Source organism: Gracilinanus agilis, chromosome 3, assembly GCF_016433145.1.
Source record: "Gracilinanus agilis isolate LMUSP501 chromosome 3, AgileGrace, whole genome shotgun sequence".
NCBI classification, from domain to species: domain Eukaryota; kingdom Metazoa; phylum Chordata; class Mammalia; order Didelphimorphia; family Didelphidae; genus Gracilinanus; species Gracilinanus agilis.
This window is the reverse complement of record NC_058132.1, coordinates 534,540,901-534,556,331: the sequence shown is the minus strand read 5'-3', so window position 1 is coordinate 534,556,331 and position 15,431 is coordinate 534,540,901. Positions and strand designations below refer to the sequence as shown.

The window sequence follows — 15,431 nt, the reverse complement described above, 5'->3', positions numbered from 1 at the left end:
TATATATATATATATATATATATATATATATATATATATCCTGAGAACCTGCATTACCAGGTCATGGATTTTTTAATTTATTAATTTCTTTCCACAATACCTTGTGAATACTACACAGTATAGTTCAGAAGAATTCCAGTCTGTGTCCAACATTTATTTATGTACTATTGATATTGATAAAATTATAATCCTTTGAATTATATAAAGAATATAGTATAGCAGTTAGATCCAGCTTTAAAGCCAGGAAGCCTTGCATTCATGTCCTGCATCTGACACATTCTGATTGTTTGAACTTGGGCAAGTCATTTAACATTTCAATTAAGATGCCTAGAGAGGCAACATGACGATTATAAATTAAATAGCAGATAAAAAACCAACATTGATAAAAGGGCTTTCCTTTCCAGGCATATGCTATATCGGTGATTCAAGTCCATTTCCTGAACCTCTTGTAATATCCAGTATATCTTATATAAACACATTATATAGTAGAAAACAATCCTAACCCTATCATTCAACTTTTCTTCTTTGTTTTATTTATCATTATTGCTATTTATCAATGAAGCTTAGTTTGAAAATGTCATAAAATTCTGTTTTTGTAGCCTATTATGAATAAATACTTAATATATATTACCTAATATATATAAATAATATATATATACATACAAATGAATACTTATGTGTATTATATAAGTCTATGCTTTCATACTTGAATTGGGGGAATTTCATATGGGAAGGGGTTGATAATTCCTCAAAATTCTATTACTAACTCTTTCTTACTTTTTTTTTAACAAGGTGAACAAGATCTGTGGTCCCCCTGTAAGAACACCCACGCAAACCCCTGGTTGTTCTCTTGATCAGAGTAAAGATAAGCAAGGAATGAAGATCTCTTCAAGAGATGGTGAAGAAAGTCTTGCCAGCAGAAGAAAGTAAGACATTAGTTTTACAACCAGAAAGAAAGAAGAAAGTAAGCCATTAATTTTACAACAGAATGGACCACAATAAGTTAGAAAAAAAGAAAGAAATACACCAGGAGAGAAGGAAGAGAATAAAATTAATTGTTTTAAAAACCAATAAAAATACTCTTTCATTAATTATTTGGGATAGGGCTCTTTTGTAAAATCTAGGTTCTACATTAGGAGATGGCTCATATATCATATAAAATTTAAAGGTAAGGCTGTGGTCATGGACTCTGGAAAACATAGTTGGTTAAGAATTTAAGGTTATTGACTTTTTCTCTTGAATCTCCTTTACCTATGTGATTAGGAATTCTTTTTCTCTTTTTTTCCCCATTGTACATTGTTCTTTTGCAGATGTCTAATTTGACCTTTTGTTGTAATAAACCACATTATTTCCCTTACTACATCATGAACCTCCTCTAGTCAGGGACTATGTCTTATTTATCTTTATGACTCCTACAATATCTTGTACAGATTAAAGCATATATAGCCATTCAATACATGTTTGTGGAATGGAACTAAAATGATATAGATTGACTTAGAAAGGAAAAACAGGGAGTAGTTTGCTTAAAATTAATGTACATTTTTATTATCATCACATTTAACATATAAAATTAATATCTATATCAAAGCAATATCACAAGATCATCTCTTATTAAATAGAAACAACACAACAACAAAAATAATGGCAGAGTTTCTTCAGGGCTTTAAACCAAAACTATCTTTAGCCCAAAGGCAGCAGCAGGTATGTGACAGGAGGAAGACTTTAAGTGGAAAAGACAAGTAATTCAGAGGAGACAGGATCTATGAAAAGAGGGGATAATAAAGCATGGAGCCTTAGGATTCATTACAGAAATATGCAGTATAGTGGTAAGAAACAAGGGGAAATGAAAAGTCTTTGACAAAGGAGGTATGTTTCAACCTCATTGATTTCAGTGTAATGACAGATGAGACTCACCACTAATAGGACTATAGAATGTTATATTTATTCAAAATGAACAAAGATTAGAGGAATAGTGGCAGAATAGCATGAAATACTACAAGGTTGTACTCAAGACAGGAAATTTGAGAACCATGGTGGGGATTAGGCATTGGAATAGGGTAAAGAGAAATAATAGCTAATGGAAAGAAAAATAAGAATGACATTATAACTGAAGTATACCAAAGAACCTAGAAAGTAGGCAAAAATAAGTACGTGATGAGTTGAGGAAATGATGAATAATTCTGTCACAAAAGCATGATATACTGTGGAGTGTAAATGAAGGTGTGAAGGAGTAGATGTAGCTTTACTTATAATATCCTGGAGTTCTATTTATCTCTCTCATATAAAAGTAGAAAGCAATGAATATTCTCTTGAGTTGTCTTGATGATAATTTCATTCTTAACAGTACGGAGAATAATGTACATGCAGTCATCCAGATTGAAATGAGACAACCAGTGACAATTCCAGGTGGGCTGGTGGGGCAGTGGGAAAAACAGACAATGCATAGTCTGACACATACGTGTTTTTAAAGAATAGTTTTCAAACAGGCAGAAGAAGTTCAGAATTTCATGACCTGAGACTGTATAGGAAAAGTTAATCCAAGGTATATGGGATTCTTTCTTTAAGGAAGTTCTTATTGCACAAAAATCAGTGATTATAATTAAGATGGAAAGTTTAAAGAAAATGATATAGATAGGAGACTTTTTGGGCAATACAGATTTTAAAAATAAAGATGTTTATAGAAGATAAAGCAAGAATTGTAATGGAGGATGCTTACCAAAGACTGGAAAGCTCCTGTAAAAAAATCAGGAATGCTAAATCTGAGTATGAAATGAGTCTGGCAAGAAAAGTCAAAGATAATAAAAAAGGTTTTTAAAATGATGCATATAGAATAACAGGTAGAGGAAAGAAAGATTAGGATCTCTACTTAGGGTGGAGAGGCCAGTGATATTAGACAACATAAAAATGGATGAATTATTCAATTTTTTATGGCTTTTGCTTTTTTTACAATGTAGAGCAATCTTCTGACTGATAAAAAGATATTATCAGTGAATTTAAACCCATGACCATTGAAGAGAAGATAAGAAAATATTCAGCTCCATTGAATGGTTTTTAATTTTCAGTCCCAAACTGTGTATAAGGGTAATAAAATAAAATATATTAGGGTTAAGTTTGTTAATAATGACTACTATCATCTTTTGGTGATTCATAGGTGGCATTTATGAGTGAACTTCCAGAATGAATATAGATTGAATTTCTAAGAACTATTTCTAGTTGGAGGCAGCTAAATGGCAGACTGAATACAACACTGGGTCTGGATGAGACATTGAGTACAAATTTAGGCTTGGACATTGATTGACTTGTGACCTTAGGTACTTTATTTAACCTCTGTTTCCCTCAATTTTCACTGTTTGAATATCAAATGAAGAATACTTAGTATACACCTGTGCTCAATAAATGCTTGTTCTCTCCCCCTCCCACTCCTGAAAGAAATGGGAGACACAGGTGGCATTTTTATCACTGTTGCTGATTGAATATAAGAAGTCATGACAGATTTGCAGATCTGAAAACTGTATGGATATTCAAGAGGATTACATCCCAAAAGAGAATTTGTATTTCTTGACTACAGCTTACAATAGAGGAATTATGGAATTGACTAAAGATCAAGTGCCCATAAAACTGTATAATAAAATGTATTTATTTAGAGTTTAGCAAATTAATCAAAGTTTAAGCTGAAAAGAAAATATTAGAGAAAAATCTGCCTGCATGTATCCCACTACCTAGTTGCCATGGAGAGTGCAAACACTATAGAAAGAGTGGCAAAAATTAAAATAATAGTAATAATAATATAAAATACATAAATGTTGGCATTTATAGAATTATAAGATTTGAAAGGTGCTTAAGAGAAATTTCCTGATTTGATTAGAGACTGAGATTAAATAACCTTATTCTAGTCTCAGAGCTAGTAAATACCTGAAAGTGGATTAGAACTCATCATCAGCCATATCCCTAACTGCCTATTCATGAATTTCAAAGAGTCAAAAATTCAAGAAACAAACTAACAATAAACTCTATAGACTCAGTTGGGCATATATGAAAGCAAAGTCTATGAATATCAAGCAAGGTGAGCTAGAGGCCTTAACTCAAAAATGCATATTTGGCCCATTAGTTACCCTGGATCTTAGTGGGATAGTAGGTTAAACTGTAGAGAAGTGGAGGATTGAGAAGCATTTATGTATGTATATGATATCTGTGGAGGAAACTTGGAAATGTCAGACTTTATTTATATAGGCATCTTCTATAGCAAACAGAGCAGTCAATAATTGTATGGGGTAAAAATTTGAAGGATTGTACTAAATTTATAAGAGTGTGTTCTCTAGGAATTATTACTCAAGTCAGAATGACTTTTTTATGACAGTTTATTTGCAAAAGGAGAAAGAGTGAAAGTAAGGAAATCAGAGAGAGAGTAGATAATTACTCAGGCCTGTTCAGAATCAGGCAGGGCTTCAGAGGATTCAGAGGCCCTAGCAAAGGTGGCCCAGAGGTAAATTAAACAAGGGTTTTAGCCATGAGGCCTCCTCTCCAGAGGCTAGTTCCTCCAGGAAAACCAGGAAAATGAAATCATCCTTTTTCTCTCACCCACATGGTAGTTCTAAGGAAAAATTCAAGAGCAGTCTGAGGTCCCCAGCCAGAGCTCCTTCAAGATCAAGTTGAAGATGAAAGACCTCCTCACAGGAAGTTCTTGCCACTTTTAAAGAGCATTCCTTTCGTAACTTCCTGGGCCTTCCTTCCACTTTACGTGGACCAATTACAGCTATAGTTTTGCTTAGGACTGCCCAGAGGGCAGTGAGTTGATTCTGATTCGTTGTCCACTTTCACACGTGTGGGTCACAGAACTCCCCCACTTAATGATAAGTAGAGTGTATATGCTTCTGGTGATTAAATCTAAAAATGGATAGGGGAGAGGTAATCCCTTCTTCACATAATATATTTATTGATTTAATTATACTCCAATTGTTCAAAGAGTGGGAAGTATTAGGTGCTATTCTGAACCTAATTCGCTCTGAAAAAAAAAGAACTACTTATAAAGTTGAAGGTAAAATGAAGGAGTCCTTAAGATATTGAGAAGGGAGGAGTACCCATTCCATTTAGAATCTATGATAGAAGAGAAAGAAAGATAGCCTTAGATTTTGAATCCTATAATTTGTGAGGACATATTTCAAAGGATTCTGAAAAAGAATCGGTAGGTTATCCTAGCCTAGGAAATCAGGCAGAAAGAATGAGATATCTTCAAAAGGCAAATTTTAAAACAAAAAGTAAAAATTATTTTAAGTAAATGAAAAGGAATGGATATCTATGCCTAGAGAACTGATTAACAACTTTTGATTTAAAAAAAACATAGAAAAGGAAGCAAAGTCAGACAATGGAATATTAATACAAAAGCATTATGTGGTCCAACAAAAATAGAATTAGGAAAACTGAAAATCTAAATTAGTTGAGACTTATTTGGCAAACTAAAGGTAAAAAAAAAGAGTGTTTTTAAAATATTTTGTTAGGAGAAATGTGGGAATTGAAGAAGGGAGAGCCAAACATGGAGAGATGGGATAATAAAATTTAGAAGGTAAAACAATTTAATATAGGTTACTTCTTTTTTCTAACTATGAGAACAGTCTTTGGACTGGAAAAATAATAATAAAAACAGAGATTAAACTTAAGATAAAACACAGGCAGTAAGATAGCCCCTTGTTGATCTAAATGAGTTAAAATGATTAGGCCCAGAAAAAAAAAACCTGATTGAAAATGGATTGAAAGAAGTGGTAGATGTGTTGTTACTGATATTTGTCTGTGGTATACAATGAAAGACAGCAATTAGGTGAAAGGGTGGATCATGCATTTAGTTTTAGACTGAGTAAGTTTACCTATAGTACATCCAGAAGCAGATATCCAATAAGCAGCTGGAGATGTGGGACTAGAGTTGAAAAAAGAGTGTGGGGCTAGAAAAAGTAATGTCTTGGGAGTTAGGGTAGCAGACAGAATCCACAATACTAGGAGAATGGTAAGAGTTTCAAATGCTACAAGAAGACTGATGAGAGTGAGAAAAAGCATTAGTTAAAGCAATTAAGTGGTAATTAACTTGGGTGAATTTTCTTACAGTAGATCACATGGAAAATAGATGATGTGGCTTTAATAAATGAGTTAATGAGAAATAATTAAGAGTGAGAAAATAGAGTCAGAAAGTAGTTATTATTTCTAGAAATTTTGTAGTGAAGTAGAAAAAGATAAGGAAGATCATCTCTTGAAGAAATCACAGGATCAGGGAAAGGTTTTAATATGAGGGAGAGTTTTGCAAGTTTTTGGTTCCTGAGGAAGGAGCTAGTAATGAGGGAGTGACTAAAGAGGATAAAGTGAGAAGTAATCAGTGGAATGATCTTTAACAGGTAACTTGAGAGAATGAAATCATGGTCAGCTTTTCCAGAGAAGGGTCACCTCATCTTCTAAGGTGAGGGCAAAGGAGAAGACATTGAGTTGGTTAGGGTGGTGTCCAACTCAAAAATAGAAATATGGCCACCAAAACCATGGATCTCTGTGGGCTCCATATTAACAATTTAAAAACATAATACCTTGTATGTTGAATTTTTATTCATTTATTATTTTAAATATTTCCGAATTACATTTTAATCTGGTGTGGGTTATATTCAGGAGTGTTCCAGGCCACATGCAGCCCCTTTGCCATATGTTTGATGCTTAATTAAAACATAAAAATGTTTGGGACCCTAGTAGATAAGAGCTAGAGCAACATATAAAGGATGGCCTCTTTCTTCTTGTGGAATAGTAGTAATTAAAGCTCTATGTGTGAGAGAGGATATTGAGTTGCAGATGAAAGTGTGATAAAAAAAAGTCTTAGAAAAGCTGTAATGAAAGTGATATATGGAATTAGTGAAAAAAAGATGTAAGACAATAGTTTGCTTAATTGACTTACTATCAGTTCAGAACAATGAGGAGAGAGAAATGAAGCCATGTTAGTGATGATGGATCAGGAGAATAAAGTAGGAGTAAAAGACTGAGGAACTCAGGGTCCTGATAAGGGAGAAAAATCAGGTTGGGGTATAATTTGGAAATTGGAGTGAAAGAAGCATAGAAGTTCATGACCACAGAAGTGAAAGTCAGCGGTCATGATTTTTCCCAATAGAGGTGTAGATATGATCATGCCCTTAGGTAGATGCAGTAGAATGCAGGTGGGGATCACCAAAAAGGAGCTTGATGGAATAAGGATATTAGAAGGGTCATCTGTCACAAATACTGAATTCCTCAAGCACAGTCATAAAGGTTAAAATAGTGGGAATACTTTTAACCAGGTGCTGAGGATGTAAAATGTCAAAGAATGCCCTAAAGCTTGGTAGGTGATAGCAACAGGATATTGTTCAAAGCAATATAATGAGATTTGTCTTCAAACAAGCTTCATATCCCAAGATCACAGAAGTCATGTTTCTGGAAGGGAGAAGCACTCCATATATTGCCTTTTCATCAGGTACAAATCTTCAAGTCTTGTTTATTGTGAAAAGAATGCTGAATTTCAAATCAGAGAGACCTAGATTTCAACTCTACCTCTGACACTTAATTACATCTGTGACCACTGGCACATTTTTGCTCTCTCTGATTCTTATTTTTCTTCTTTGGAAAAATGAAAATAATATTATCTATAGCAAAGGTATGAAACTCAAGGTCCCCTGTAACATGTAACCACAAAACTCCTGAGGGTGGGCTGAACAATATTAAAATGTAATCGAGAAAAGGTTATCCAGATAAGTGAAAATATAATACAACATGAATAATGTTAATTTGTGGTTTTCTAAATCAATATGAGCCTGTAGCAATTTGTTTCTAATTGATATTGACACCACTGACCTTCTAGGTCACTTAGCTCCTAGGATTGCTTAGAGAATCCAATGAAAGATTATATTATTAAATGGTAGTCACATTATACATCTCAAGTAATATATATATATACATATATATATATAAATTTTTATAGCTTTAAATTATTTAAATGACATAACTTTTGGGGAATAACATTGATGTAATATAATGATTATCATATGCATTGTATAATAATATCTATTATGTAACCATTTCATATATCTTATGTATATTTATAAATATGTATATGTTTAGATATTCACATGTATATATAAACACATATATGATGTGCTTATCAACCCTTAAAGTAATATGCAAATATCAACTGTCATCATTGCCACAACCTATACTGCTGCTGCTATTATTGTTATTTCTGCTGATATTACCGTTCTTCATATGACCTTAGACAAGTAATTTTGCTTTTCTGGGCCTTTTCTCTTGTCTATAAAATAAAGGAAACTAGATTAATTCACTTCTAGGCTCTTACCTCTCAATCACAACCTCCTTAATTTATGTATCAGGGGCATGAGAGAAGGAACAGCTAGCATTGGTGAGGAATGTGGTGTCTTCAGGTGAGGGCCACTGTTAAGTGTGGAATGAATATTAAGAGAGAGGTCTGCTAACTCTAACTGAATGGAGATTGTAGAAGTGTTGGCTAAAGGAGTAGGACTGGTGTAGACAGGAATTAGAACAACCATATAGGAACTGGTAGCTGAAAAAGGGGATTGTCAAGTAAATAGTCATTTATAGAATAAATTAGCCCATGATTCTAATTGAAGTGTTGTTGAGAGAGTAATAGTTATTGTAGGAGGGGGCTAAAGATTAATTACATAATAATGCCTTGCATGTACATAACATTTTATGCTTTTCAAAGGCACTTACCCATACATTATCTCATCTGATCCTCCAAAGAATTCTGAGTCAGATAGAGAAGGAATTATAATTTAAATTTTACATATGGAATTCTGAGTCAGATAGGGAAGGAATTAGAATTTAAATTTTACATATGGAAGCACAGAGACATTCAGTAATTTGTCTTCTGGCTCAAGATTAGTAGATGGTGAAGCTATAATTAGAACCTTATAATATAGACCAACTGACTAATATTTCCTTGTACATACTGGGAACAGAAGTAAATTTTCTTTACCTTTAATAAGAATCCCTAATTCTTGCTTTGGAGGAATGTAACACTATCGAGAATTACAATTTCCCTCTCCCCAAAGCTTAGAAGTTTCTATCTACTCCAGTTATCCTACTTTATAAACAATCTTCCTTCTCAGATCAATACTCCTATAAGGACAAAATAGACTATTTCCCCCTCTATTTCCTAGACTTTTTGGCAGCATCACAGTATTCTTCCAGTTGGGAGCTCATTTGATTGGTCCAAGAAATGGTTTTGCTAATAGTTGACAAAACCATTTTTCTTATGCTCACATGGTATGTCCATGCATCCTCTTCTTCTAAATAACCAATAAGTTCATTCTACTCATACATACCTACCTATATACATATATGCATGCATGCAAATGAAAACAATCATCCTTTGTCAAAAAATAAAGGTTTTGTGAATTGTCATGTGATCATAAATTTAATTCACTAGTAAGAAACCAGAAGGGATTGTCTCTTTTAGACTTAGTTAGATCTGTAATTTGGTTATGAGCACCATTAACTGAAAGCTTTAAAAGAACTGAATTATGGGAGTTAGAGAGACTGGAAGAGCACTGGATTCAACACCTGGCCTGAATGTAAATTTCTAATGTGGACATTCTAGAAACACAATCTATCACTGAACAGAAATCTTTCTTTCTCTAATTCAAAGTTATTTATTAATACTCCTTCTGGATTCTTTTACCCTTTCCCTTTTCTGCTTGGCCTTTCTTATTTCCTAGTTGAATTCTTCTTTTGATTTCCATGCTCTTTCATGTCTCATTGTTTCTTTTGCCTTCTCATCTCCATTGCTCCCAACACTGGGAGAAGTGCAATCATCTATTAAAACCTCTGCTTGGCACTAACTGCTGTACTGGGCATATTCATTAACTAGGCCAGGTTCCCTGCAACTTAGAAGCTGGAAGACTTTTCCTTCCCAGCAACTGAACTGAATTCTTTAACACTGCACCTTGGGGATGTAATTGAATTTATTCCATCTCCCCTAATTCATCCTTTCTATACAACATGCTAATGATGAGCTAATTGAAAAGCTGAGTTATTGATCCTACTCTTTTAACTGAAGCACCAGGCCAGTTCCAAGTTTCATCAAAGGTTGGAGAAGGAGGAAAAGGAAGAAGTAGTATTCTTTTAACCAGTGAATGTGAGGCTAACTCTTCTGTTTTACAGACAGCAACCAAGTTGGTGCAGCTGGAAACTGCATAGCACTGATGTAGCTGTCTAAACCAGCCCAGGCAGAATGATTTCCCCATGGCAGATCCCTTTCCCTGCTTGGTTCCTTGAATTTAGTTGGTAAGAAGCAAGCTATTAGCAGTCTTAAATGGGTGATAATTAGCTGTACATTATTATTTCAAAGTGGTGTGGCTGTGCCAATTAAGTGGGTAATTAGGAAAACCCCAGGACAATAAATTAAGACAGAGTCTCAACACCAATGCCCCATCTGTTCTCCAGCAAGCATTCCAATTAGCCAAGCATCCTATTTAAGCATGTGCCAATTAAGGAGATTTGAATGTATGCATGAGTGGGTGGATGTGTAATAGAGAGTGTCACACGTTTTAGGAAAAATAATTTAAAATGTTGGAGGACTATGTGAGATTGAGGAAAAGGTAGAAAAAATTAGAAATATGAATTTTTCTACCTAAAAGGTTATATAATTTAAGTCTCCTTAAATATTGTTTTAAAGATGACGAATAAATGGAAAGAGCATATCTTTATTGCATTTCCATTTGAAGAGAAATATATAATGATTATCTTGCCTCCACAACCCTTCCCAACAGCAGAGCATATTATCAGGCATTGTTGGGAAAACCAAAATTTACCAAATACTTGGTGGTAGTTGGGATTTAGCAGTGTAGATAAAATTGCATGGCTAAAGAGATGAGCACAGCACAGCAGACGTCTAAGTAGCTTACGAAGTCATCCTCTATTAGAGCAAATGAATTTGTTCTATACTACATTGAATAGGGTGGTGGTAAACTCCAAATGTCAAGCATGAACCATGCTGATGACATAGAAATTGCTGAAATTAATGCATTTGAAATAGGGAAAGAGTTGAAATGGTGTCAGTTTTACTCAGTGTCATTTGAATTTACTAGGATTATCAAACCAAATGCATGTGTATAAATTTTAAATCCACATATATATTTATATTAGTTACTGCCAAAATACATACATTAATTTCTTTACTAGGTAATCAATTATTCTGCAGCATGTCATATCAATATAGTGTTCTAAGCATGGTGAAGCAGATACAGTGTTCTATTTGGAATGAGGTAGGACTTGAGTTTAAAACCTTCCTCACATACTAAGTAGCTATAGGACCACAGTAAATTCATTTGTCTACTCATCAGTTATCTGATTTTTTTTCTGTCAACATTTACTTTGTCTTCGTAATGAATTACTAGTGAGGAAACCTCTCTGTCAAGACCTATCAGGAAAGACAGAAAATGCAGTCTTGGGGTATTGCCTGGAGAGCTACAAGATCAAATGACTTGCCAACAGGTTAAGTAGCCAATGTGAAAGGTGGGACTTGAACCCATGTCTGTCTGACCCTCCAGGCCACTGTACCAGCCTGTTCATTTATAAAACAGGAATAATATCTATAGGACCTACCTCACAGGATTTCTATGAATCTCAAAAGATATTATGACTCTTTATGAAATGCTATATAAATCCCATTTATTAATATAGATGTTATCTCTGAAAGCAAAAAAAATAATTATTTTAAAACCAGATGTACCTTAATAAGACATTTATATATTATGCATATTTTTACTATGACATTGACTCACCGAGTTCAAGATTGGTTGAAGGAAGTCCTCATATTTCAAAAATATTACTAATTTTAAACAATTAAAATGAACATACCATTTATAGTCCCAGAAAAGGTGATATGAAAGTAGGTTCCTAAAAGCAAAATAAAATACAACCCATCAGTACTTCATAAATAAGCCATTATTATTTATTATTTGTGAATTTAGTCTATGGAAATGAATATCATATTCCAATCGATAAAGAATTTGATGTTTAATGTAGAACAACATTTAGCATGGACTTATAATTACAGGTTATTATTTGACAGTTATTTTAAAACCTCCCAAAAATTGGGTAGGGAGTTGATATTAGGTGAAGCGAAAGATAAAGAAGCAGGAATTTAACAACAGAGTACAAAAGCTAGAATAAAAGGTTATAGGAATAAGAGGGATGAAGACAAGCTGTTGGCCAGAAACTAATTAAAGAAACAAGAAACAAAGGGGCACTAATACCTGAGGGCAAAGCAAGGTGTATTATTAATCCAATGTCTAAGAACTTGAGGTCTTTAGGAACCAAAAAGACAGAGCAATGTGGGTGGTCAAAAGTCTAAATAACCAATTAGAGATTAGGAGATCTAAAATGAAAAGGAGGTAAAGCCAGCAGGAGAACAGATGTGAAGTACCAATTATAAGATTCTTTGATGACTTGATAATGAGGCATCAGTCCAGCAGTTTTTATATGCTTCCTGAGAAGTCAGGAACCAATTCCCAAGTGTGGCTAACATAGGGCTTGCAGGTGGAGACAAATGAGATGCCCAGCTGGGATAGGGAGCAAGGGTGAAAAAGGAAAGGCATGTCCTGGTACTAGTAAAATGCAACACAACTAAAACAAAATTTTGTATTCTCTTCTCATTCCCACCCCATTTTGTTATAGCCTTGGAAGGAACTAAGACTATTCAGACTGTGTCCTCATTAGCATTCCAATAACTCAAACTAATTCCATAGCTAATATGTTGTTCTTCAGCATAAAGGCTATATACTTTTTCACTGTTTCATGATACTGTATTTCCTTTAGTGTTGCCCAATTGAAATTGGAGAAGTAGTTTCATGTTATTGTCCAAATAATCCCAGTAGCTCATGCGTATGTCGAACTTTAAGCTATTTTACTGGCATCTATTAATTATTAAATGAACTAGAAGATAACCTTTTCTAGGATGCGGTATTGAGGATTAATGCTACACTATGAACAGGAATTGTTCATCATATGAGAATATTGAGAATTGGTACCCCTCATTCTCTCACCACCGATCCATAAAAGTATTAAATTATTATGGTTTACAAAGTTCTTTATTATTATCTTGATAGGAAGGTAGTATATTATTGTCACTTAAAATGATCAGGAAACAAAGGCACAGACTGATCGAGCTGCCCATAGACAAAAAGCTAGTAAATATGAGAGGTGGAATTTGAATATAGTTAAATTTTTTGATCCAAATCTAGTACTTACCAGTTAAGCCTAAATGCTTTGGTTTTTGCAACCTCAATGCCTATTCAGTAGTTAGAACAAAATAATAGCTTGAAAAACAATTGTTTATTGAACACTGTTATACTCTGTAATAACAAACAAGCAACTGATTGCTAAAATTGATTAAAAAATAATAAATTTCCTCCCAATTAATATCTAGGCTCAATCTGGCTTTCTTTTACCACCCAAGATCTGCGAGAGTTTTGCCCCAGCCTGTAAATCGTGTAGGGGATATAAGGTCATTTTAATATTAATCCCCAAAAGCTCAAAGAAATATAACTATTATAAATTCACAAAATATATGCTGTAAAACAAAATAAGTGATTTTTAAAATTTCCTGGTCCATTAGGTTATACATTATGAATACTTTCTCTTGTACTTCCTTTTCTCCCTTAGAGATAATGCCTGTATAATGTTTGGATGCTTGTATATATTTGAAAATAAAACAATTGAGAGACAATGTTGACTACATTCTCTCTCAAAATGGTTCTGTTACATATGTGTGCTTGGTGAGTCTGCAGTGTTTCATGAATGACTTTTATTCATTTGATTTGCAATTAGTTTTTTGTGCCTTTAGAGCAGTAATTCCCAGAACAATTTGACCACTGAACACTTTGGGGCTTGAAATATATTTTAAAAATTTATGAAAATGGGCTATCGGGGCATGGAGCAATATTCACAGAATAAATAGGAATATAGGAAATTTTGGAGGAAAAGAGAAAAATCTCTAATTTCAAAATCTCCCCTCCAAATAGAAATAGTATTTTTGTGCTAAGATGAGTTTACATTGAATTTTTTAAAGAGCAAAAATATCACTGAAATTGAAGTTTTCTCTCAAAAATCCTATCATACAAAACACCAAGACTTCTCAGAATGTAGATCTGGATATAGTGATTTTATTTTTCTGATTTGTATGCCACAGGGAGATTCTATTATAAAATTTTGTAGAGAATGGCTTCTTTAGTAATAAAGTCATACTGTAGGCTTGTCTATCTCTTGCCTATCACTTTCAATACCACACTTATCTGCAGATGAGGATGGAATATTGTTAAGCCTGGGCAACTACTCATAATGTAACTCTTCTCAAGTTCTCTAGTAAATGAGTGAATAATATTAATAAGAAAAGGGAAAGGAATAAACATTTCTAGAAACTTCCCTTACTTATATAGTACCTGCCCTATGCTAGTTGCTTTATAAATATGATCTCATTTTATCTTCACAACTCTGGGAGGTATGTATTACTATACTTCCCTTTTACAGTTGAGGAAACTGAGGTAAATAGAGTTTAAGTGCCTTGCCCACAATCACACAGCTAATAAGTATCTGAGGTGAAATTTGAACTCTGGTCTTCCTGACCCCATACGCTGTGCTTTATCTGCTGCACCAGCTAATTGCTTCTGCTTGTATCTCAGAACTTGAATAGATGCATTGAGATATAATAAAGAGGTTGATGTCCAACAATCTACTTCCTTTGATTCTTATGCAGACTATCCATTTAAAAAAACACCTAAAAATTAAGATAAAGGATTTTGAAAAGAATTATATGATGTTACTCTCTGTGAGGATGAACAATGGCATGATTACATTCCCCAGCTCCACTTGTTAGCCTAAGACAAAGAAAAAATTGGAAATGATTGAAAACTGATGTTTTTGTCAACATCATCAGTCACCACGCAAAGATTTATTTCATCTTTGCAATTGGAATTGCTGTGTGAAATCCTTCATACATTGCAAATTTGGTGCATGCATTAAAGGACTTTCTTGATACTGAAATATGGGGGATGTCTTAGTTATCTATTTTAAAAGATCTTATGTATGGATTTTTTCAATGATGCCTTCTAATGTAACTCTTGATAGAATCAAAAATGATATTATGATGGCTTAAGGTAAACCTTTAGCCAAGTAGTCTCCACCACTATATATTAAATAATTTAAAAGTGCTATTCCTACTATTCTTGCTGTATAAAACAAAAAGTAGAGAACCTTTGCCCAAAGGGTCAGTAGAATATATACACAATGTAGAGTAGAATATATATACACACATATGTGTGTGTGTTCCATTTAATTGACCACATATAAAAATGTGTGCCACAATGTTTGCAGATCAATTCATAGATACTGACCACTACTTA

General features: G+C 33.7%; 1 protein-coding gene across 1 annotated transcript in view; it reads left to right on the top strand.

Annotated features, from left to right (window-relative positions):
* The window catches only part of GPC5 (glypican 5), a 1,030,679-nt gene that overhangs the window by 441,945 nt on the left and 573,303 nt on the right, over nucleotides 1–15,431 (top strand). The window contains exon 3 of the mRNA XM_044669349.1: nucleotides 793–926. Coding sequence (XP_044525284.1) covers nucleotides 793–926 — 134 coding nt within the window. The remainder of the gene's footprint in view (nucleotides 1–792; nucleotides 927–15,431) is intronic.